General features: G+C 43.8%; 1 protein-coding gene across 1 annotated transcript in view; it reads right to left on the bottom strand.

Annotated features, from left to right (window-relative positions):
• Positions 1-23,422, bottom strand: part of rad54l (RAD54 like) — a 52,990-nt gene extending 29,568 nt beyond the window's left edge. The window contains exons 1-11 of the mRNA XM_072510656.1: positions 22,868-23,422; positions 22,159-22,467; positions 18,569-18,634; positions 16,108-16,227; positions 13,398-13,458; positions 10,325-10,460; positions 7,558-7,627; positions 5,286-5,574; positions 2,768-2,892; positions 875-1,025; positions 508-634 (exon numbers count right to left, since the gene is read on the bottom strand). Coding sequence (XP_072366757.1) covers positions 508-634; positions 875-1,025; positions 2,768-2,892; positions 5,286-5,574; positions 7,558-7,627; positions 10,325-10,460; positions 13,398-13,458; positions 16,108-16,227; positions 18,569-18,634; positions 22,159-22,161 — 1,148 coding nt within the window. The 5' untranslated portion in view covers positions 22,162-22,467; positions 22,868-23,422. The remainder of the gene's footprint in view (positions 1-507; positions 635-874; positions 1,026-2,767; positions 2,893-5,285; positions 5,575-7,557; positions 7,628-10,324; positions 10,461-13,397; positions 13,459-16,107; positions 16,228-18,568; positions 18,635-22,158; positions 22,468-22,867) is intronic.
• Positions 23,423-26,274: the final 2,852 nt, after the last annotated feature.

The following is a 26,274-nucleotide window of genomic DNA, read 5'->3' as shown; positions in this document are numbered from 1 at the left end:
ATAAAACAAATGTTTGTTAACTCAGATTAAACTTGTCAATTGAGTAATCCATACATAAACAAGGAAGGAACTTTTAAACACGAAGAGTGAATATTGCAAGATGAAGCATACAAGACACATTTGGACACATTTTATATCTTAAACCTGTGCACCTATCTCCCCTGTGATCTCCATCATTGACAAAAACAAAAGCAGCAATATCACAAGAGCACCACCAACTCTCAAGTCTCCTTTCAAGATACACAACATTCATATTTGGATATTTATTGCCATTCCTTCTTTGGCGCTGAATGAGGGAACTTCCTAACACCATTGTGGAAGAACTATAGAACCACAAGAACTGCAACTCCCCCAGCACCTGCGCCTCAGAGGAATGAGCAATAACTGTCTTGCCTGTCACCCACATCCCAAGAACAAATACAAAAAAGATAATTTAGGAATTACTCCGGAATAACACCAGTAATTCTCGTGCCAATTATTTATTTTCTTAAATATATGTTCCCTCACCTGTTCACAATGCCAATCAATTCTTTTAGCTTCTCCTCACCATGCTGTCTTTCATTCTCACTTGCAGCTGCGTCACGGCCCTTCAATATGGGCAATTCAAATCGCTTCTTAAATTCCTGTGCAGTCCCTTAAGAAAGGTTAGAATCATTATTAGTCTGCTTTAGAATTAACCCTTAGCCACACGAGGTGAATCTTCAGGTTTTAGGGTACTTTGTAGCACTCAGGTACAGAAACTGATGGTTTATCTTTTGAATCCAATCAGCAACTAGTTCCAGAAAAAACTCTGTAGCTACATTAAATGCCAGCAAAGGTCCAATTTTAACCAAAACATAACTGTGCAGGTCACACAATGGAAACAAATACTTACCGAGTATTCCAGCATTGACAAAATGTACAAGGCTGAAGTACTCAAGTAGGTCATTCTGGATTGGAGTCCCCGAGATCAACACACGGCGCTTGGCCTTTAGATTGTCCAGGGCCTGGTATGTCTGGTTGTCGGAATTCTTCAACCTGTGGCCCTGTGATGTGAACGGAATACTTTAGAAAGCTTTCACTTGCTTAATTCTTTTGGGAGTTTATATATATATGTTTTTAATTTCTAAAAATTGCAGCAATATGGAAGAAATTAATATTGAACTCAAGGCGTCAGTGAAAATCAGAATCATAGAATTTACAGTGCAGAAGGCGACCATTTGGCTCATCGAGTCTGCTCCAGCCCAAGGAAAGAGCGCCCTATTTAAGCCCACACGCCACCCTCCCCGTAACCCAGTTATCCCACCTAACCTTTTTTTTTGGACACTAAGGGGCAATTTAGCATGGCCAATCCACCTAACCTGCACATCTTTGGGCTGTGGGAGGAAACCGGAGCACCCGGAGGAAACCCATGCAGAGACACGGGGAGAATGTTCAGACTCCACACAGACACCGACCCAGGCCAGGAATCCAACCTGGGACCCTGGAGCTGTGAAACAACAGTGCTAACACTGTGCTACCGTGCCGCCCTTTTTAAAGTTTTGTTTAAAAAAGTTATACAGTACACATTGCACCCGAGTAGGTGTCAAATGTATTTCACACAGGACTGCATATCACATGTACAGCAGAGTATTACAGAGGCACCATATCCCTTGGGAGGTCCTGAACATCACCTTGTATGCTCATCTCAAATATCTGCCCTTCTGATATGGCGAGTTCACAGGTTACAAAATCTACAGCATCACACACGCGTATCTCCCACACAACGCAGGACATGCCAGACCTATATGAAACATTAGGATTTGCTGTACACTATACAAGAACCAATACTGAGGCATACGTTATGAGCGACTAATCCGTTTATACGCAGTGTGCTGAATTCTGCAGGCAAGATGTAGAACCTAAGTAGGTTGTGTATACATGCAGAAAATTTTGCGGTGTATGAAGTTATGAGGGGGTCTGGAAACTGGAAAAGGATCCGTTTGCCTTAAGAGAGCTCAATAACCAAGGGACACAGACTTAAACTAACTGGCAGAAGGATTAGAGGGAAGTTGAGAAGGTTTTTTCACCAGTGAGTGGTGGGGATCTGGAACACAAACTCTGAAGGAGTGATAGAGGCAGAAATCTTTGTTTAGTTAAAAAATACTTGGATATGTCATGAAAATGCTCTAACCTTCAGGACTACTGAAATTGGGATTAGGCTGCAAAGCTATTTATTCCGCTTTAAATAGACAAAGTGTCGATTGGCCTCCTTTATAGATTCTCAATGTTTCAACTAGAGTGTATGCCTCTGAAAGTAAAGTCATAGAGACTTATAGGATTGTTGAGGGTATAAAAAGCCTCAACCCAGATTATTACTTTAAATTAATCTGTAGGAGTAGAACTAGGGGATAGGAGTCCAAACTAGTAAAACCTAACTATAGAACCAAGATTAGGAATTGCGGATTCATTCAAAGAGTGATCAGTGTGAGGCTTTAACTTCAGGTAGAGCAGCAGAAGCAAAAACCCTAACATCATTCAAATTTAATGCAGCAATGGGAGGGGCATTAATTAGGGGATCAAATCCCATAGATGGATTAATTAACGTGTGCCAAAAAGCCTTGACCCGCCTGTGATTATTTTGTGACCGTGTGAATCGAGTATCTACTACCACATATAGGCAAAATAGAAGCAAATGGAGTTGGTCAAACACCAAACACATCCAATTTGGTCAGATTTCACATAGAACAGCAGTATTGTTAAATTGCAGAATAACAGGGAGATTAAGCTACATTACTTAGAATCCTACCTCATCACAAATGACCATGCCAACAGCACTCTTGCAAAGCACGTCGGCATGTAGCCGGAATGTCTCATAAGAAATGATCAGGATTGGAGTTGGAATCCGTAACCCATGCTGGCTCATGAATGTAGCTGCGCGAGGCGGAAAAGGACGAGAATAAAATAAATCAGTCAGCATTAAAATTCTGCCTAAAGCACCAGTTACAGTGGAGATCTGTCTGGGAATTCTCAAACTATGAGGTTTATCAGTAATTTCCTGCAGTATGACACTAGATCCTTAAAAACATCTTATACTTGTTGTCAATTGTTCACTTTCTTTTATTCGCTCTTGGGGATGTGGGCGTCGCTGGCTGGGCCAGCATTTGTTGCCCATCCCTACTTACCCTTGAACTGAGTGGCTTGCTAAGCCATTTCAGTGGGGGCAGTTTAAAAAAAAAAAAAATTTAGAGTACCCAATTCTTTTTTTCCCAATTAAGGGGCAATTTAGCGTGGCCAATCCACCTAACCGGCACATCTTTGGGTTGTGGGGGTGAAACCCACGCAGACATGGAGAGAATGTCCTCATCGACATTGCTGTCCTATATCAGCCCCCATTTCCTGGCATCTCAAATTTAACATTCTCATTCTGGTGTTTGAACCATTGCATGGCTTTACTCCTTGCCATCTCTGTAAATTCTTCTGCCTTGGAACCACACTACCGCCACTCTTCTCCTCCTCCCCCCCCCCAAAGCAAATATTCCCCTTAACTAAACAATAAATATTTGCGACACCACCACGGAGACGTCGGTGCTGTCTTTGAGTAATTCCATCAATTGTTTCTGAAAGAGCAGATAGGGGCTCAGTTCACATCTCATTTGAAAGATGGCACCGCCAAAGGTGAAACGCTCCCACAGATCTGCACTGAAATGTCAGCCTAGGTTATGAACAAGTCTCAAGAATCCAGAAACTTTGGACAGAGGTTGACAGTGCTACCACTAAGCCAAGGCTGACAACTTGAAAAGAGATAGAAATGTGCCCAAAATTAGTCTCCAAACAGACTGAACTCATTTGACAGTTAGAATAAGGAGTGCATTGATAGGGGAATGCAACACTCACTCCTGAAATTTTACAATTAGTGTTAAACATATACATTTCTTTTTAATTACAACTGTACATTTTCCTGCACTATTGCCAAGAATAATTCCATCAAATGTGCAGTACAGTCAGTACCTACCAAACACAAGTTCATTCTGTCTAACCAATCTTGGCTTCTAGTCAAATTACTGTTAAATAAAGTTACTGTTTATAATATAGAAGCTTTTTTATCTAATTCTTCAGCCTATTGGATCTCATCTTCCAGTGTACCACCCTGTCATTGCAACTTTCAAGATAAATCCACCTCGACACTTACCTAGGATTGATTAAACACGTTACCCGAGAGACAGCAAACCCTCAGTACTGTACTTTGAATGCCAGCCAATTGAGTGTTCAAGTCCTGGGGTTTGAAACTATAACCTTCTGACTCAGAAACATAGAAAATAGAAGCAGTAAGAGGCTATTCGGACCCTCGAGCCTGCTCCGCCATTCATTATGATCATGGCTGATCATCAAGTTCAATACCCTTATCCTGTCTTCCCCCCATATCCCTTTAGTCCCAAGAGCTACATCTAATTCCTTCTTGAAATTGCACAACGTTTTGGCCTCAACTACTTTCTGTGGTAGTGAATTCCACAGATTCACCACCGTCCGGGTGAAGACATTTCTCCTCACCCCAGTCCTAAAAGGTTTACCCCTTATCCTCAAAATATGACCCCTATTTCTGGACTCCCCCACCATCAGGAACATTCTTTCTGAATCTACCCTGTCTAATTCTGTTAGAATTTTATAAGTTTCTATGAGATTCCGTCTCACTCTTCTAAACTCCAATAAATATAATCCAAACCAATTTAGTGTCTCCTCATAATCCTAACCAATTTAGTCTCTCCTCATAGGACAGTCCCACCATCCCAGGAATCAGCCAGTAAACCTTCGCTGTACTCCCTCCATAGCAAGAACATCCTTCCTCAGATAAGGACACCAAAACTGCACCTAATACTCCAGGTGTGGCCTCACCAATGACCTATACAATTGCAGTAAAATACCCCTATTCCTAGACTCAAATTGTCTCGCTATGAAGGCCAGCGTACCATTTACCTTCTTTACTGCCTGCTGTACCTGCGTGCTTACTTACAGCGCCTGATGCACGAGGACACCAAGGTCTCATTGTGTATCCACCTTTCTCAATTTACGCACAAATAATAATCTGCCTTCCTATTTTTGCTACCGAAGTGGATGACCTCACATTTATCCACATCATACTGCATCTGCCGTGCATGTGCCCACTCACTCAGCCTGTCCAAATCCCGCAGAAACATCTCTGCAGCCTCCTCACAGCTCACCCTCCCATCCAACTTTGTATCATCTGCAAATTTGGAGGTAAAGATGCTACAAGCAATTCCAAATTGACAAACACGGACTGATAAAAAAAAAAGAAGAAAATTACCTACCCAGTTTCTGGTCAATCTCGGACTTAGTTCCTCCATCAATAGTCAATGATTGTAACTTTCCTGTCAGCCACTTCTCCACCTCATTGTACCAGTTTTTCACCAAACTGGATGGAGTCACAACAATGATTTTCTCAATCTCTGGCTTGACATCTGGGCTTTGTCGCAGGAGGGTCCACATCAGGGAAATGCACTGCAATGTTTTTCCCAATCCCATTTCATCTGCCATAATACAGCCAAAGCCATCCACAATACGTCGGCCTGTCACACAGTCCCACATGAACTTCACACCCTGGAAGAAGACACATAATTTACTTGCTACTTTAAACTAGGCAGAGGCAGTAAATCCTTTTGCGGATCTCAAGTGAAAATGTACATGATCTTAATCAGATCCTAATCTGTCATGTTGCTTAATGGAAGGCACAAAGTGGGAGCCAGGTCCTTAATCCCTGGGAGGAAAAATATAAAGTGCCAACCGCATTCTACACTGATACACCCACCAGCGACCAGGTCATGAATTGCAGCAGCAGAAATCTATGAGCAGGTTGCCCCATGAGCATTTTTAATAGAGCGAGAAAGGAATAGAATATTCAGATTCAAGCAGTCGAGTTGTTTCTGGGATGTTTTCTTTCCGCGTCCATATCCACCAACCCCAACCGCCACCCACCCCCCCCCCCCAACCCAAACCCCACTGGTCATCTCGCTGTGCCACCAAACTTCTATGGCTTAGATTATGGATTGAACACATTCTGTCCGATCACTGTTACCACCAGCTGACAGACGGATACTGGCACATACTCAAGGTCCACCTGGACCTCTTAATTTATCGTCTCCCTGCAGGAGAGCAAAAACTATTACTCTGGACCTTTCTATAGTGTCAGTTTGAAGAAGCCACAGGCAGATTCATTGAAGTGCAATACATTTCGAAAGCTCAGTGATACCGCAGTTTGAAACTTCCTTCTCCAACATTAAAGGTCACCAAGGGTTAGATCTTGTGGGTCAACAGGGGTCTCAACCCTGATTGGAGAACACTTGTCAGCTATGTGGGGGAGGCCTAAAGAAATCAAGTGTCCTTCAGGGATTAAATGGCCATCAGCGGGCATCCTAATTTCTGCTCTCGCAGCTCGATGCAAGTTTCTGCTCTAACTCAGTTCCTGCTCTCACCACTCTACCCCATTTCCTGCTCCATTCCAGTTTCCCCTCTCGCCGCTCCGTCCCAGTTCCCACTCTCGCCGCTCCGTCCCAGTTCCCACTCTCGCCGCTCCCTCCCAGTTCCCACTCTCGCCGCTCTCTCCCAGCGCCCACTCTCGCCGCTCCGTCCCAGCTCCCACTCTCGCCGCTCCGTCCCAGCTCCCACTCTCGCCGCTCCGTCCCAGTTCCCACTCTCGCCGCACCGTCCCAGTTCCCACTCTCGCCGCTCCGTCCCAGTTCCCACTCTCGCCGCTCCGTCCCAGTTCCCACTCTCGCCGCTCCGTCCCAGTTCCCACTCTCGCCGCTCCGTCCCAGTTCCCACTCTCGCCGCTCCGTCCCAGTTCCCACTCTCGCCGCTCCGTCCCAGTTCCCACTCTCGCCGCTCCCTCCCAGTTCCCACTCTCGCCGCTCTCTCCCAGTTCCCACTCTCGCCGCTCTCTCCCAGCGCCCACTCTTGCCGCTCCGTCCCAGCTCCCACTCTCGCCGCTCCGTCCCAGCTCCCACTCTCGCCGCTCCGTCCCAGCTCCCACTCTCGCCGCTCCGTCCCAGTTCCCACTCTCGCCGCTCCGTCCCAGTTCCCACTCTCGCCGCTCCGTCCCAGTTCCCACTCTCGCCGCTCCGTCCCAGTTCCCACTCTCGCCGCTCCGTCCCAGTTCCTACTCTCGCCGCTCCGTCCCAGTTCCCACTCTCGCCGCTCCGTCCCAGTTCCCACTCTCGCCGCTCCGTCCCAGTTCCCACTCTCACCGCTCCGTCCCAGTTCCCACTCTCGCCGCTCCGTCCCAGATCCCAATCTCGCCGTGTGGTTACATGGTTAGTCCTGTAATTCTACTTTTTTTTTTGAATTCAAATTTCACCATCTGCCATAATAGGATTTGAACCCAGAACCCCAGGTTTCTGCACTAGCCTGGATCTCTGGATCGCCAGCCCAATGACAATAACACGATGGCACCAAAGACTTGAGTCTTTGCTTGTTTTTAAATAGTGCAAATAATTATGTTAACAGACACAATAAGTCAATAAAGAATTATTTTCTCATCCATAAAAGACATCAACAGCTATGCACCAAAAATATTCTTGACCTCACCTCTCTCTGATGTGGTCTTAAGACAGAGGATAGGATAGGATCGACCACCACATGTACTGGAAGCTTCTCTCTGACAGAAGAGAGAAATTAAAACAGCAGAATTAGAAAAATGATGTTGCTTGAACTAAGCTAACCCAATGCCTGATTCACAGACTCACATCACATTTATTATTTTATGTTTCTTGGAAGTATTTTTATATTTTTCCGAATGATTTTTAAAAATGTTTAAAATTAGCATAAAGAATGCTTTGCAACACAATTTTAATCTTTTTACTGTCCCAGCATCTCAAATACTTTAATTATACGAACCATTTTCAGAATTGCCTCTCTTATGATTAGGTTTTATTTTATTATATTTAGATTCCTCTTTCCATTCTTATTTATTTAAAAATCAGTACAATAATTTTAAGTCAGATATTAAGTACAATCCCAATATGCTGATCTGAAGTTTCTCTGCTTTCATTTTCACTGCCAAAGTCATTTACGAAGGAAGGATAATAAATACTAGCCAAGCCAACGATGCCTGCATCCCGTGAAAGGATTTTTTTTTTTTTTTTTTTTTTAAAAGAGAGAATTTTAAACCCATGAACAGTAGCGGGTTCAGATACATTTTGGGCTTTTCTATATTAATATTACTATTTGGAAAATTTCAGTCTCCATATTTTACATTGAAAAGTGAGTCCCAATTTCTTAATTTTTCATGGCACTGGCCTTGATACCTCTGGAAGTGTGCAGTAATGAACAGAACAAGCGTCTGTAAATTACTTTGGCCACTAAAATTAAATTTGATAGAAGCAAATTACTGCGGATGCTGGAATCTGAAACAAAAACAGAAAATGTTGGACAATCTCAGCAGGTCTGACAGCATCTGGGCAGCACGGTAGCATAGTGATTAGCACAATTGCTTCACAGCTCCAGGGTCCCAGGTTCGATTCCCGGCTTGGGTCACTGTCTGTGCGGAGTCTGCACGTCCTCCCCGTGTGCGCGTGGGTTTCTTCCGGGTGCTCCGGTTTCCTCCCACAGTCCAAAGATGTGCAGGTTAGGTGGATTGGCCATGTTAAATTCCCCTTAGTGTCCAAAATTGCCCTTAATTGGGTGGGGTTACTGGGTTATGGGGATCGGGTGGAGGTGTGCGGTTGGGTAGGGTGCTCTTTCCAAGAGCTGGTGCAGACTTGATGGGCCGAATGGCCTCCTTCTGCACTGTAAATTCTATGAAATATCTATGAAATATCTGTGGAGAGAAAAGGGAGCTGACATTTCGAATCTGGTTGACTCTTCGTCAAATTAATTTTGAGGTGGTAGGAGCCGACTTTCACTTTCCAGAAGCAGTTGAACATCACAAGTACAGACTTCACTTTAAGTTTACGACATTAAGCAAATTTAACAAAAGATGAATAAGATGAATATTTACAGTAGGATTACTTTTATTTTTCTCTTTGAAAGCAAAGTTGATAAAAAGTTAGAATCCAAATGCTAATCTGTACTTGAAAGCTTTCATATATTATTTCTTTTTGTCTTTCATAATGCGATAGAAGCGGTGGTATCCTAAGGTTTTCTTTGAGAGGTTGTAAAATTGACTTTTAGGTTTGAACATCAACAGCTCCTTAAATAGCCCCGAAGACCAATATCAGGAATTCCTAGATTTCAATAGTCTACTATATTTGAAACATACATGAACGGGGCTGAAACAACCAACCATTAATTTTTTTAATCGTATTTTTTAAATAATCTTTATTGTTACAAGTAGGCTTACATTAACACTGCAATGATGTTACTGTGAAAAGCCCCTAGTCGCCTGTTTGGGTACACAGGTGAAGAATTCAGAATGTCCAAATTACCTAATAGCATGTCTTTCGGGACTTGTGGGAGGAAACCGGAGCATCTGGAGGAAGCCCACATAGACACGGGGAGAACGTGCAGACTCCGCACAGACAGTGACACAAGCCGGGAATCGAACTTGGGACTCTGGCGCTGTGAAGTCATAGTGCTACCCACTGTGCTAACGTGCTGCCCAATACAGATTGAGTTGGATTGAAAGTAGCTTGGTTCCTCCCTTAATCTTTTAAAAAAAATTTAGTGTACCCAATTCATTTTTTCCAATTACGGGGCAATTTAGCATGGCCTACCTTGCACATCTTTGGGTTGTGGCTGCGAAACCCATAGAAACACGGGGAGAATGTGCAAACTCCACACGGACAGTGACCCAAAGCCGGGATCGAACCGGAGACCTCGGCGCCGTGAGGTAATAGGGCTAACCCACTGCACCACCGTGCTGCCCTCCCTTAATCTTAGGCAACCAATGAAGTCTGCAGCATGTGTGTCAAGTTAAGGTTAGGCTAAGAATCCAATTGTAACTATTTAACATTTTATATATTTTCTTTTCATGTACGGAATGATCCGTTTGAGCTGCACCTCAGTACACGTGACAATAAACCAATCCAATCTGCAGCCTCTGACCTGCTCTTGTAGCCACAGTATTTATTTGCCGAACACGGAGAATAAAATGAAGAATACAACATGCTTATTGGTGAAAGGCTTCACAAAGTCCACCAATCTGCCAAGCTGAAAAATTAACTCTCAATAGTACAGATCAGATATTTTGATCAAGCAGATTCTACTTTACAGGTTCCCACATGTCAAGAAGAGGAAAATAGATCAAACTATCATGAATTTTACACACTGTAGTTGGTTGAGAATACTTGGGGCAAGCTTTTAAGTACAGTAATGATATTACATGGGTATGGCTACAGGAATTGATGTTACTCACTTGTCAGCCTTTAGTTGGTCATGTGCACTCAGAGGTGGAGGTTCATAGAGTACCAGAGCACCTTCTTCATATGGATCATGGAGAGATCGTCTGGCTCCTGCACGCTTAATCCCAAGTGCCCTCAATCCAAGAGAACCTTAAATACAACAATGCATGCGAGAATTAGTTATAATCAAAACTTTCACTCACTATTATGTAGACCATCAAGATTTTGCTCATTAACATTTGGAGCCCACAGCAGATTCAGCCTCCAGAAAAATAAGGCTATTTCTTCTGAATTGGACCGCATAAAATTAGGGGTTGTAACAAAAACAATTCTGGAAGCACTGAAATGTCAGCGATTACCAGAAAAATGCTGACGGTGACTTTTTATTAATAAACTTTTTTAAAAAACCAAAGTTTTTGCATTAGTATCGTGTCATGATACAACGTCACATATCAAGCTCTGATGAAAGGTTATCGACCTTAAATATTAATGCTGTTTCTCTCTCCACACAAGCTACCTGACCTGCTGAGCATTTACAGCTTTCACTGATTTTATTTCAGATTCCCAGCATCTGCAGTAGTTTGCGTTTGACATTTTAATTTTGGAATGCAATGACCATCACATATACAAATGCTGCAGCCATTTTGTACTAACAATATTTTACAAACAGTTGTTCGTTGGGAAATAAATATTGGCCAGGTGTCACATGTCAGGTTTGGGTGAGGATAACGAAGGCCCGAAGGTGGCTAGAAATGATATATATATCGAGGATGACAAAATACGCAATTACACCTTCATGCAAAGGTGTTTATTTAAAATCTCTGTGCAAACAAAATTTACAATACACCCCAAAAGATGTTTTGGTGGACCAAAATAATAAAAATCAAACACAAAACAAGCACTTCACCAGTGTGGCTTTCCAGTTATGAGCTACGGTCTCAGTTCCAACTGTAAAAATACAGTCCTTTCCAGCCAACTCCTTTAACTTCTCATCAGGTATCCATTTAACTTTGTTATTGAGCTTCTTTGTACCTTCCTGTTGAGGCATGACATAGTCACCACCTTAGACCAGTTGTTCATTATCACCTTCACTGAGCTCACTTGGCCATCATCGGCAAGGACGCTTTGTATCTCCTGACTTGTATCTCACACGGACTTGCTCAGGGTTCTGGGATAATCAGTCTCCAATAGTTAATACATCAGCTGAGTGTCGTTATTCACTGAGTGCCAGCAATGGAGTCACCATATCCCTGGGTTGCTCCAGTGTGTATGTATGCTCCCCGCCACTCCTCCAGCTGCTGTCCAGCTCCGTTTACATATATTCCCCAAATCCCACGCCCAGCCTCTCTCTTAAACATTCTCCGTCAACATTTTTTGAATGTGCACACGTGTCCTGACCGTTTATAGACCAAACATCTTCTTAAAGGACAATTTTCATACAGAGCCTAAATTAGACTGAGTTTCTCCAATGAAACACGTCATATCCATGGTTCAAGAATAGGTCCAACTCTAGAGTAATAACTTCCGCTTCCTACATGAACATTTTCATTGGCATTTCAGTAAACAAACACAAACAACTGGCAAGTCTACAGTTGTGTAGAACCTTGGTAATGCCGCACTTGGAATATTGCACACAATTCTGGTTGCCACACTACCAGAAGGATATGAAGGCTTTGGAGAAGCGGTTTATCAGGATGTTGCTTGGTCTGGAGGGTGTTAGCTATGCGGAGAGGCTGAATAGACCCGGACTGTTTTCATTGGAATGACGGAGGTTGAGGGGCGACCTGATAGAGGTCTGCAAGATTATGAGGGGCATGGATAGAGCGGATGGGCAGGCACTCTTTCCCAGGGTGGAGAGGTCAGTCACTAGGGTGCATAGGTTTAAGGTCCGTGGGGCAAAGTTTAGAGGGGATGTGCGAAGCAGGTTTTTTTACACAGGAGGGGAATGCCTGGAACGCGTTGCCAGGGGAGGTTGTGGAAGCAGATAAAACAGCGTTCAAAAGGCATGTCGACAAACACATGGATAGGATGTGTATAGAGGGATATGGGACTAGGAAGTGCTGAGGGTTTTGGCCAAGGTACAGGCTTGGAGGGCCGTAGGGCCTGTTCCTGCGCTGTATTGTTCTTTGTTAAAACACAAACCGTAGCTCCAAACCAGAGCTGTTTTCTTCCTCATCCTGTTTAATACCAGTCTTCATCAAGCAACTATCTAATTCCCTCTAGATCAAAAATAAAATTCTGTTTGACTTTTTGCATCCGGTCTACGTGCTCTTTAAATGACATGTATTACCGTGTATAAATGAATAATATTGGACATCAGGGCCCAGTTTCAATTCTGGGCAAATTACTGGGTTTTGAGTGAGTTTAAATTGGGTCTCAGGTAATTACTTAAAGGTTACAAACTTAAACACAGTTTTGTGAATGGTTTGTCTTCACTGTTGCAGTTTATAATTTCCTTGGTTGGATTAGTGTAAATGCTTCTCAAAATCTGTCCTATGATTCGACATATCAGCACTGTAGCACAGTGGTTAGCACAGTTGCTTCACAGCTCCTGGGTCCCAGGTTCGATTCCCGGCTCGAGTCACTGTCCATACGGAGTCTGCACGTTCTCCCTGTTCTGCATGCTCCGGTTTCCTCCCACAGTCCAAAGATGTGGTTAGATGGATTGGCCATGCTAAATTGCCCTTTGGTTAGGTGGGGTTACTGGTTTACGGTGATAGGGTGGAGGTATAGGCTTAAGTGGGGTGCTCTTTCCAGGAACTGGTGCAGACCCGAAGGGCCGAATGGCCTCCTTCTGCACTGTAAATTCTATGATTCTATGATATAATCTATAAATCACCAGATCCACTTGATTAAGAGTTTTGGAACTCACTTTAGTATATCTATTTTATCTTAAAACTGATCCAGTTACAATTTTCAAAGTTAACAGATCAATTAAGGAGTTCCTACTTGTGGGGCTAGTGCATTAAAGCTCTACAATATATAATGTAGTTATTATATCTAGTCTCACTACCATATTCTACCAGATGCTACTGATAATAGCTCAGACAAAAGAGGAGATTTTTCTACTTGGGTTGCTGATTATACCTGTGTAGTTTGGAATAGGCACTCGGAAAGGTTTGGCCAAGATGCTCCGAATGAAAGCCTCCTGTGGGGAACAGAAAGAGATGTCAACACGTACATCCATCTTACTAATACAGTGATGATAGATCAATGTGAAATGAGTCTCTGTTGTCATTGAGTTGGGTTAGGTAGGCTGCAATAATCTTTTACATTCTGTATATTTCTATTGATATGCTTATTAATAATGGTGTAATTGATTCTGTTTGGAGATTTTTGAGAAAAAGAGACATGCTATTCAAGTTTTTTGTCTTGCACTCATTAAAACTGGCAATTAGTTTAAGATTTAACTGGCAGTTAACAGTTCCCTGCTGCATTTTCCATAGCAACATCTCTGCCGACCAATCGGCACTCTATTTTCATGCAGTATAAATTGTTGTTCTCTTCACTGTTGGTTTATCTTGAAGCTACCCTGATGAGTGCAAAACAATATACTTTGACAGCATGTCTATGTTTTTCAGCAGTAGTCAAGTTCTGTACTATCAATTATTGAGATTTACTTCAACTCTGTCAAAACATTTCCCAAGTTTATTAACATGATATGAAATTATTCTGAAGTGAACCACCCGCACCAGGAAATAAGAGTGGAAAACTTCTAAATAAATTGATTAGAAGGGCAGTGTAATTTCATCTTTTGGATCCGACTTCAAATCCAGATCAAACGGATAGATAAAGGTCAATGCTACCCACTGGCTATATGGGTTTTATAATAAATAGGGTTAGGCCACCTTGATCAAGTTCCTAGTAGATGAGAGAGTTCTTAGCACAAAATCAGCTCCAGTTTAGGTCTAATGTCTGTCAGATATACCACAATCAATGGCTAATGTAGACAATGGAAACATGACACTGGTAATGTAAGAAGCATCTTCTGTTGAGGCAATATTGTTGGTGTTACTCTGCACCTAATCAACCCTGTGCCTGACCTATGATTGCAAGATGCTGAGAATAGGTGCCATTGCAAAAGCATTTAATTTCCTCTGTTCAAATGTAATAAATGGGAGAGGGCGAAGGGAATAGTGAAGGCCATCCTCTCACATTGTAGAGACTATTGCATAGAAAAATGCAGCAACTATTTTAAACATCAAAAGATCATACAAGCCAAGACATTAAGATAGAGCTTTACAGCCAATCATGTGGGATCAAGCTCCATTCCAGGACTTGAGGACACTGAACTGAAAGGTGGCATTCACCTGAGGGAGGAGCATTGCTCCGAAAGCTAGATTTGAAACAAACCTGTTGGACTTTAACCTGATGCTGTAAGACTTATTACTGTGCTCACCCCAGTCCAACACCGGCATCTCCACATCATGAAATGTCTCGTTAGACACATACTAGCCATATGAGCTGGAAATTAATTCATTTATTTTTACATAATGTATAATTTTAAAGTTGACTGAAGCCATGCTGTTCTTGTGTCTCAACCAGTGAACCGGTTTTTAAATTCATGTTCATTTTTGGTCTTTCTCTTGGGAGGAGGAAAATAACAGACTTTTAAAAACACATAATGGGATTGAAAGGCACTGCAACCAGACTCAATCCTATCTTCATGTGCTGCCAAACCTACACATTCCAGGCAACTTGTGTCCTTCCCCCTTAGTCCAGAAAGCAAGATCTATGGAAGGAGTCCTAACACCCAGATCAGCCAACACAACACAGAGTAAAGCTATAGTGCCCAAACATGTCCTCTTCCCCACCGTTGACACTTAAAGAGCGTTAAAGCCAGGAACTCAAGTCCAATTGCACTTATATTTAATCTTCATTGGCTTGTTCTATGTTACAAATGTTACGTTTGTAAGATTGCTATGTTTTGGGACTGTCACTTTAATTTAGATTAAAATGGAGGAACAAAGGGGTTATAGGAACATAGGACTCAGGAGCAAATGCAGGCTATTTTGTGCCTAATCTGCCAATTTTGTGCCCACTTGTTTGGCCTGTTTGAACTCCATTCAAGGAGGTATTCTTACTGGGAAGAAGTGTGGAATATTCACACCTGCAGCACAGTAGCATAGTGGTTAACACTATGGCTTCACAGCGCAAGGGTCCCAGGTTCGATTCCCGGCTTGGGTCATTGTTTGTGCAGAGTCTGCATGTTTTCCCCATGTCTGCGTGAGTTTCCTCCCACAAGTCCCGAAAGACATGCTGTTAGTTAATTTGGACATTCTGAATTCTCCCTCTGTGTACCCGAACAGGCACAGTTGACATTTTGTGTTATCCTGCTAGTCATCCTCTAGAAAGTTCAAAAACTTTCTAAAAGTTTATGATCTCTAAAGGGATGTAACACCTGCCCTAGCCTGGAAAAGATTGTTTTTACAGTATCTTATTAATGAATGAATCCCAAATAGAAAACAAAGATCTAATGGCATCAGCAAATTAGCATATGTGCAAATTAATGAGAACATGCTCTGAAACTTTATACATTAGCAACTGAAGCTCCATATGATACTCCACATGCTCAAACAGTAAACAACCCATACACCCTGGACTAGCATACAAACCAACAATTTCCTTGGTCTATATAACTTAGCAGCACACCACATGATCAGTAGATTGAGGCAAAATTGTATCACAGTTGTACAGTTATGTAGATTCTACTATACTTATTTAAAATTGTAATCAACATCTGCAGGGCCCTGCCACTGTTCCTCATAATGAACAATTTGTGGTATTGGTCACTCACATGCTGGCTGCTGTCAAGGCACACAGGTTGATTGGTCAGCTGGGCTAGTGGTTTCCGAAATGGTGACACAAAACTTTCACCAGCGTCATACTCGGATCGCACCTTTTGCCTTTTTGGATTCTGTAAAAAAAATATTCAATTTTTAAAATGTCATGCTTTGTGATTTTACACAAATTACATAAACTAGCTCGTCTCATCAATCACCTGTCCATTCCTGTCACCAAATCACCGGGGATATCAAAGATACTGCACATTAATATTCCATCAAGAGAAATAATTCTATGTGGACTTTAGCCCAGTGACTCCCTAATCTCAAGTGGGAAAATGGGACAAGATTTGATCCATTAATCGTAAAGATCTTAAGTCAGTAAAATCGAACATTAGGGGCAGGATTCTCCAACACCCCCCACCGGGTCGGAGAATCACCGAGGGGCGGAGTGAAGCCCGCCCTGCCGAATTCTCCGGCGCCGTTTTTTTGGCGGGGGCGGAGATCACGCCACGCCGATCGGGGGCTGTTGGTAATGGCCCCACCCCCCGGCGATTCTCCGGTCCCCGATGGGCCGAGCGGCCGCCCGTTTTCAACCAGTCCCGCCGGCGTGGATTAGACCAGGTCCGTACCGCTGGGACCTGGCTCTGAGGGCGGCCTTCGGAGTCCTCGGGCACGGTGGCCTGGCCCGCGATCGGGGCCCACCGATCTGCGGGCGGGCCTGTGCCGTGGGGGACTCTTTCCCTCCGCTCCGGCCTCTGTAAAGCTCCGCCATGGCCGGCGCAGAGAAGAAACACCCTGCGCATGCGCAGCAAACACGCCAGCGGTTCTGCGCATGCGCCAGAACACGCTGGCGCTCCTGCGCATGCGCCAACTCGCGCCGGCCGCCGGAGGCCCTTCGGTGCCGGTTGGCGCAGCGCCAACCACTCCAGCGCCGGCCTAGCCCCCAAACGTGCCCGACGCCGGAGTGGTGCATGCCACTCCTTGGCGCCGGTACGGCCCGCCCCACCGGATACCGGAGATACCCGGCCAAGGTGTTTTTAGGTGTCCAGATCACCAACAACCTGTCCTGGTCCCCCCATGCCAACACTATAGTTATGAAAGTCCACCAACGACTTTACTTTCTCAGAAGACTAAGGAAATCTGGCATGTCACCTACGACTCTCACCAACTTCTACAGATGCACCTTCGAAAGCATTCTTTCTGGTTGTACCACAGCCTGGTATGGATCCTACTCTGCCCAAGACCGTAGGAAATTACAAAACGTCGTGAATGTAGCCCAATCCATCACGCAAACCAGCCTCCCATCCATCGACTCGGTCTACAATTCCCACTGCCTCAGAAAGGCAGCCAGCATAATTAAGGACCCCACGCACCCCGGACATACTCTTTTCTACCTTCTTTCGTCAGGAAAAAGATACCAAAGTTTGAGGTCACGTACCAACCGACTCAAGAACAGCTTCTTCCCTAACAGCCATCAGACTTTTGAATGGACCTACCTCATATTAAGTTGATCTTTTCTCTACACCTTGCTATAACTGTAACATTATATTCTGCAGTCTCTCCTTCCTTCCCTATGTACGATAGGCATTGTTTGTACAGCATGCAAGAAACAATACTTTTCACTGTATACTAATACATGTGACAATAATAAATCAAATCAAAGGTGGGGGGGTGCGGGGTTTGGTGAGGGGGACTGTATGTGTTAATGGTGACTGTGGGTGATTCCCGATTTCTTTTTGTTATTTGTTTATGTTAACAGCGAGCTGCTGTTTGGAGGGAGGATGGGATTATTGTTATTGATATGGAGACTGACATTGCATTCGTTACTGATTATTGTTTATTGTTGGTGGGTATAAGTTTGGGAGAAAATGTGAAAAAGGAGAATAAAAATATATATTTTTTTAAAGTCAGTAAAATCAAAACCTTCAATTTTAGCCAATCTTCTCTCCAACTGTTCTGCCTCATTTGATTTCACACCACCATATATTATATTTTTAAGCAATTATTTTCAGCTCGTGAGAAAGAAATTCCCGTGTTACCTTGTTGAAAGTTTTGACTGCAACTTTCCTGAAGAGATAAGAAAAGTCTAGACTAAGGAAAAACCCTATTGGCCTCCTGAAACCTATCCCATTAGCTGAAATGAGATGAAAAGGAAAAGTCCACTATATTGCAATTCAAACATGACTAGTTGCAAGAAGTGGTTTAAGCAGGTCAGTGTTTCTCAAGTAATGAAGTTTCTCAAGTATGGACCTTGTTTTCTTTGATTTAATTTTCTTTTCATTGCATTTCAACAGGTTTCACCTGAAGAACTGCAATTTCAATTGAGGAGCCATCACTCTTCATAGACACTCAAAGATACATTCCTATTTACATCAAGCACAGTAGCAATCACTTGGAAAATAACACACACAAGCACCTAAATAAAAGACATGAATCATTCTTTCATTTCTAAGTTGTATGAGGTTACTGTACCGTATCCTCATCAGGCAAATGTCCTGGCTTACGCTTGGCAAGCTGACTCGGGGCTAAGCTTCTTCTCTATGGGAGGAAAGTAACAAATTTACAAAAAGTTAGAAAGGTAGACTTGCATTTTTACACCACCTTTTATAACCTCAGGGCATCCCAAAGCAGCCAATGATGTACTTTTGAAGTGTAGAAAGCAAATTGGCAATAGCTTACAGCAAGCTCCCACAAACAGCCATGTGATAAGTTTGTTCTTTTTAGTGATATTGGTGGAAAGATATACATCGATTAGTAGAAAGCTTCTTTGTACAGCTTGAGCACCCCTTATTCAAAATTCCAAAATGCGAAAAGTTTTGAAATCTGCACTTCGTTTCGTGACGCCACGAGTGGAAAATTCCGCAAAACTGAGAAGGTTCCGGGTGATGAGCACCCCAATACATCAGACGGTTACAAACCCTAGAAGGGGGTGTTTTGGCGCCAAAATGTCAGTTTGTTTTCAGCATAGCCAGACGTTAGTGCATTACTCACTGTGATTATCGTGATTCTGCTGATTACGAGGCAGCTGGATGGGTAAAATTATATAATTTTACAGGCATTCCAAAATACGAAAAATTCTAGAATCCGAGACACTTTCGGCCCCATACATTTCGAATAAGGGATGCTCAACCTGTAATAAACTTCAACTTACTATAACATGCACACACAGTTTGAAAATGCAACTTAGTTTTTACCTTGCTTGGAACGTCTTGATAACTGTTAAAGAACCAACATTCTGGTTTATATATAAATGGAAAGCAATCGAAGGAGAGTGCTCTGAACATACTTTAAATATAAAGCAGATTTGCAATCAAGTAAAGATTTTGGATCAACTACTTGGCAAGTAATCATAAAGAAAATCGGTGTTAAGTCCTAAACATACATCTAACCTGCAATGCACTCTTTCTGGTTTAACAATATCCCTCCTATAAGGTGACCAGAACTGAGCACGGTATTCAATGTGTGGTCTTACCAAAGTCGTGTACAACTTCAACAAGACGTCCCAACTCCTGTATTCAATATTCTGGCCAATAAAACCAAGCATGCTGAATGCCTTCTTCACCACCCTGTCCACCTGCAACTCCACCTTCAAGGAGCTGTGAACCTGTATTTCTAGATCGCTTTGTTCTGTAATTGTCCCCAACTCTTTACCATTAACTGAATAGGTCCTGCCCTGATTTGATCCACCAAAATGCATCACCTCACATTTATCCAAATTAAACTCCATCTGCCATTCATCGGCCCACTGGCCCAATTGGTCAAGACCCTGTTGCAATCTTATATAAACACCTTCACTATCCACTATGCCACCAATCTTGGGTGTCATCTGCAGACTTACTAACCATGCCTCATACATTCTCACCCAAATCATTTATTTATATATATATCACACAAATAACAGTGGACCTAGCACTGATCCCTGAGGCACACTGCTGGTCACAGGCCTCCAGTTTGAAAAACAACCACCCTTCGGCTTCGGTCGCCAAGCCAATTTTGTATCCAATTGGCTACCTCGCTCTGGATTCCGTGAGATTTAACCTTCTGCAACAACATATCATGCGGTACCTTGTCAAAGGCCTTGCTAAAGTCCATGTGGACAACATCGACCCCACTGCCCTCATCTACCTTCTTGGTTACCCCTTCAAAAAACGCAATCAAATTTATGAGACACGACTTTCCCCTTACAAAGCCATGTTGACTTTCCCTAATTAGCCCTTGCCTGTCTGAATGCCTATAGATCCTGTCCCTCAGAATACCTTCTAACAAGGGCAGCACGGTAGCCTTGTGGATAGCACAATTGCTTCACAGCTCCAGGGTCCCAGGTTCGATTCTGGCTTGGGTCACTGTCTGTGCGGAGTCTGCACATCCTCCCCGTGTGTGCGTGGGTTTCCTCCGGGTGCTCCGGTTTCCTCCCACAGTCCAAAGATGTGCGGGTTAGGTGGATTGGCCATGATAAATTGCCCTTAGTGTCCAAAATTGCCCTTAGTGTTGGGTGGGGTTACTGGGTTATGGGGATAGGGTGGCGGTGTTGACCTTGGGTAGGGTGCTCTTTCCAAGAGCCGGTGCAGACTCGATGGGCCGAATGGCCTCCTTCTGCACTGTAAATTCTATGATAATCTATGAACTGACCCACTACAGAAGTAAGACTCACTGGTTGGTAGTTCCCGGGTTTATCCCTACAGCCCTTCTTAAACAAGGGCACAACATTTGCTATCCTCCAATCTTCAGGCGCCTCTCCTGTGGCTGTCGGTACTGGCAATTTCCTCCCTAGCCTCCCACATCGTCCTGGGATACATTTCATGCGTCTCCTTAGTCACTCTTTTGCCCTTTGTATCTGTAAAAGCTCTTTGGATTTTCCTTTGTCTTATCTGCCAAGACAATCTCGTGTCCCCTTTTTGCCCTCCTGATTTCTCTCTTAACTCGACTCCGATACGCCCTACACTCTTCTCAAGTGATCCACTTGATCCAAGCTGTCTATAGATGTCATATGCCTCTTTCTTCCTTTTGACCATGGCCTCAATATCCTGAGTCATTCAGGGTTCCCTACTTCTACCAGCCTTACCCTTCACTCTAAGAGGAATGTGCTCACCCTCAGCCCTAGTTAACATACTTTTGAAAGTCTCCCACTTACCAGCTGTCCCCTTGCCTGTAAACAGGCTCCCCCAATTAACTTTTGAAAGTTCCTGCCTAATACCATCGAAATTGGCCTTGCCCCAATTTAGAACTTAAGTTGGTATTTGGGGAAGAATGCAGTTTTCTGTACGGTTGGTATGTCAATTGATTTGCCAGCTTGGCAATCTTGTTTGAAGAAAAATTTGCCTTTGCATATTTATCAAAAATGTTCCAAAGTGTTTCATATAAAATGAATTATAGTGACTATTATGTCGGGTAGTGCAACAGCCAACTACATACAGCAGAATTTCACCAACTGTAATTGTTTATCAGGTTGGTTAAGGGGGTAATGTTGACTGCAACACTGGAAAAACACCTTGTCGTTCTTCAAATAGTGTCACAAGGTCTTTCACACCCAATTCATCCATACAAGTCCAACGGGGCCAGAGTTTAACATCTCTTTTGAAGAATGGGACATCTGACAATGCTCCATTTCTTTAGTATAGCGTTGCAAGCTCAACCTACAGTATGTGCTACAGTTTCGGACTGTAACTTTAAGCCACAAGCCTCTGACTCAGGAATGAATGGAGTAGCAACTAAACGTGCCGCTGACACTTTCCGCAGTAGTTCTTTTTAAAAAATAAATTTAGTACCCAATTCATTTTTTCCAATTAAGGGGCAATTTACTATGGTCAATCCACCTGCCCTGCACATCTTTGGGTTGTGGAGGCGAAACCCCCGCAAACACGGGGAGAATGTGCAAATTCCACACGTCAGTGACCCAGAGCTGGGATCGAACCTGGGACCTCGGCACCGTGTGGTTAACCTCTGCGCCACCATGCTGCCCTTTCCGCAGTAGTTCTGATGGGAATATCCCAATTAAAAACAGGACAGTTGAAAGAGAAATTCCAAATGCTCTGCCAACTCAGTCAGCCTCTTGCTTTACTTACCATTTTCTGAAACGGTGATTCCAACGCAAGTCAGAATATCCACTTATTCCATCAGTTTTAAAGTTGCGTCGTTCTCATCAAAATTCCATGATGACATTTAATTGGAAGGGCTGAAGATGGACCGGCTTTGTCTAATCCAACCTCTCGTCCACAATCGCTGAACAGTGGGACTTCTTCAGCTTCTGTTCTCTATTCCATTGCTGAGCAGTTGATTGACTGCTTTAGCGACTCCAATTATCAAGTCTTAACTTCATTTAGCAACTCATCCAGCTTCCACGGCTGAAGTCATTCTTAAAACCTTAACATTTTCTGATAAATTTGGATACTTTATAAATCAATTCTAAACAATCCTGTGTTCTTAAAACCCTTTTCAATCTTATGTTTCAACTTGATGCTGAACTGATTTATTTTCTCCCCTCCTCGCATCATTAATTGCTAATTTTTCTTAATATTATGAAATCCTCTGAAGAGTGCCAGTGCCTTTTACAATCTCAATGTCTTCTCATTTACATCAATTACTTCAATAAACACTATTAATCACAATCTCAGTACATCTGTTAACAAATGTAAACATGATTAGTTCACAATTCATCAGTCGATCAGGTCTCTGTGCAATTCTGGATTTGCTTCATTTTCAAACATACTTTAAGCCAAACAAAGCAGCATTATATTCACCGTCTAACAAACACAATCTATTCAGAATGCATACCTCTGTCTTAATATCTGGATTGTACGTTGTACCCCTCTCATATGATTGTCTCTTTTACAGTCCTTAGATTGTAGTTGTCACCTCGTGTAAATTAATAGGCAAAATCTCAGTCTCCCAGTGCCAGCCCTGGCTCAGTGCCCCTGTGCTGGTCCCTCTCTCTTTCTCTCACTCTCCCTGTGCCGGTCCCTCTCTTTCTCTCACTCTCCGTGCCGGTCCCTCTCTTTCTCTCACTCTCCGTGCCGGTCCCTCTCTTTCTCTCACTCTCCCTGTGCCGGTCCCTCTCTTTCTCTCACTCTCCGTGCCGGTCCCTCTCTTTCTCTCACTCTCCCTGTGCCGGTCCCTCTCTTTCTCTCACTCTCCCTGTGCCGGTCCCTCTCTTTCTCTCACTCTCCCTGTGCCGGTCCCTCTCTTTCTCTCACTCTCCGTGCCGGTCCCTCTCTTTCTCTCACTCTCCGTGCCGGTCCCTCTCTTTCTCTCACTCTCCGTGCCGGTCCCTCTCTTTCTCTCACTCTCCCTGTGCAGGTCTCTCTCTCTCTCTCTCTCTCTCCCTCCCTCTCTCCCTGTACCAGTCCCTCTCGCTCTCCTCCCCCTCTCTCTTTCTCTCCCTCCTCTCACTCCCTCTCTCCTCCTCCCCTCTCCCTCTCCTCTCAATCTCCCTGTGCCGGTCTCTCTCTCTCGCTCTTCCTCTAATTCAGCTGCGGCCGGGATCGCCCAATGTCTCCAACTCCAATACTTTCACCGCCTTCCCCCCATTAGCTGGCAGACACTCGCGGCATCTCTCTCTATTTAATTATTTATCTCTTCTATCTCCTTCCTCTCGAAATTGCCGCCGAGGCGTTGGTGCGCATGTGCAGTGCGGGTTACGGGTGCCGCTGAGGCTCAGGAAGGTGAGCGGGACCGCGCTTCACAAAGAGATTGTCCTTTGCTCAGTTCACTGCCAGCTGAAAAATATCTTCAAAACCTTCTGCTTTTTACGCCGACATTCAGTGTGTTGATCATTAAACCCTCGAACCATTCTCAAAGTGTTCTCTGACCCACTGGGAATCAAAGAAGTTTCATTAACTCAGCTCATACAATTATTTTAAACAGCTTTGGCAAAGAGGCATCCAGACTCGAAACGATAGCTCCCTTCCTTCTCTCTCCACAGATGCTGTCGGACCTGCTGAGATTGTCCAGCATTTTTTGTTTTTGTTTCAGGTTCCAGCCGCAGCAATTTGCTTTTATTTTAAAGAGGCATTACCTTCATGAAATGGCGTTCTGTTTGGGCGTTTGGAAAAATAGAGTTTTGTACAACATCTTTTTTCTAGTTAAAATCTCTAGATGCTGGGAAATGGAAGTTACTGGAAACATCCCGTGGATGGTTAATGTCCTTGGAGGACAGATTGTGATTATTTACAACTATTCCCTTTTCAAGTTGAAAATTGAGGACGAACAATAATCAGAAAAGGACAAAAGAAATAGAGCATCAAAGCACTGCCAACCTAGCATTGTCCAGCACCAGCTTACCTCCTTCATCTCTTAGTGGCCCACTGCTACCTGGGTGAGAGGTAGAATTGGATATTGTCAACATATGTACAGACAGGTCTTCACTGTGGCTGGGTCAAAGTCCTGGATCCCTTCCTAACAGCACTGTGGGTGTACAAGAAAGTAGCTCACCACCACCTTCTCAAATGCAATTAGGGATGGGCAATGGGTGTTGACCTAGCCAGCGATGCCCCGTCACATGACAAAATAAATAGAAGCTGCCCCCATACCTTTACTTGACGTTACCTGGAGATGGTGTCCTGATAGGAAAAGGAGCAGCCCAGGCAGAAATATTGTGTTATTTGTCTGGAGACTGTGCTGGGGCAGAAGGTACTGGAGGAAAGGTGGTCACTACAATGGAACAGGTAGGAATGAAAAACAGCAAAGGCAGTGACATGAAGATGAACCAATATGCATGGGGGCGGATTGTGTCACACATTAATAAGAGGAGGTGATTAGTGGAAAATGTAGACATGAAACAATGTTCAGAAGAAACATGGTGGAGAATTTAAGAGTAATTACTGGAGATGGGAGATTATCCGAACTTTTTAAAATTTGTTCACCGGATGTGGGCATTGCTAGCTGGGCCAGCATTTATTGCCATCTCTGTTGAGAAGGTGATGGTGTGCTGCCTTCTTGAACTGCTGCTGTACATATTTTGTAGGAACAACCACAATGATGCTATGAAGGGAATTTCAGGATTTTGACCCAGTGACTGAAGGAACAGCGATATAGGGGGAGGGGGGCATACAGTACTTTGCTTCCTGAAGTCAACGATCAGCTCTTTATTGATGGGCAGAGTGTTGTCGCTGCACCACTCCACTAGGTTCTCTATCTCCCTCCTGTATTCTGATTCGTCGTTATTCGAGATCCGACCCACTATGGTCACGTCGTCAGCAAACTTGTAGATGGAGTTGGAACCAAATTTTGCCATGCAGTCGTGTGTCTACAGGGAGTATAGTAGGGAGCTAAGCACGCAGCCTTGCGGGGCCCCAGTATTGAGGACTATTATGGAGGAGGTGTTGTTTATTCTTACTGATTGTGGTCTGAGTGTCAGAAAGTCGAGGATCGAGTTGCAGGGTGAGGATCCAAGTCCTAGGTTTTGGAGCTTTGGTATGAGCTTGGCTGGGATTATGGTGTTGAAGGCGGAGCTGTAGTCAATAGCCTGATGTAGGAGTCCTTGTTGTCGAGATGCCTTAGGGATGAGTATAGGGCCAGGGAGATGGCGTCTGCTGTGGGCTGGTGGCGGCGGTATGCAAATTGCAGTGGATCTAGGCGTTCTGGGAGTATGGGCTTGATGTGTTTCATGACCAACCTCTCAAAGCACTTAATTACGATTGATGTCAGGGCCAACGGACGGTAGTCATTGAAGTACGTTGCCTGGTTCTTCTTTGGCATCGGTATGATGGTGGTTGATTAAAGATTATGTAGAATTGAACCAAAATGGGGAGGTGTCGGCAGCCACTTTTGGGAAGCACTAAAAGCAGTGGTTCGAGGGGAGATTATCTTGTTCAAGGCACATGCAGATAGGAAAAGAACAAAGAAAAGTACAGCACAGGAACAGGGCCTTCGGCCCAAGCCCGTGCCGACCATGCTGCCCATCTAAACTAAAATCTTCTACACTTTCTGGGTCCGTATCCCTCTATTCCCATCCTATTCATGTATTTGTCAAGATGCCTTTTAAATGTCACTATTGTCCCTGCTTCCACCACCTCCTCCGGTAGCGAGTTCCAGGCACCCACTACCCTCTGTATAAAAAAACTTACCTCGTACATCTCTTCTAAACCTTGCCCCTCGCACCTTAAACCTATGTCCCCTAGTAATTGACCCCTCTACCCTGGGGAAAAGCCTCTGAGTATCCACTCTGTCTATGCCCCTCATAA

This window comes from Scyliorhinus torazame, chromosome 7 (assembly GCF_047496885.1).
Source record: "Scyliorhinus torazame isolate Kashiwa2021f chromosome 7, sScyTor2.1, whole genome shotgun sequence".
NCBI classification, from domain to species: Eukaryota; Metazoa; Chordata; class Chondrichthyes; order Carcharhiniformes; family Scyliorhinidae; genus Scyliorhinus; species Scyliorhinus torazame.
Note: the sequence above shows the minus strand (reverse complement) of the source record. Positions and strands in the feature narration are given on the sequence as shown.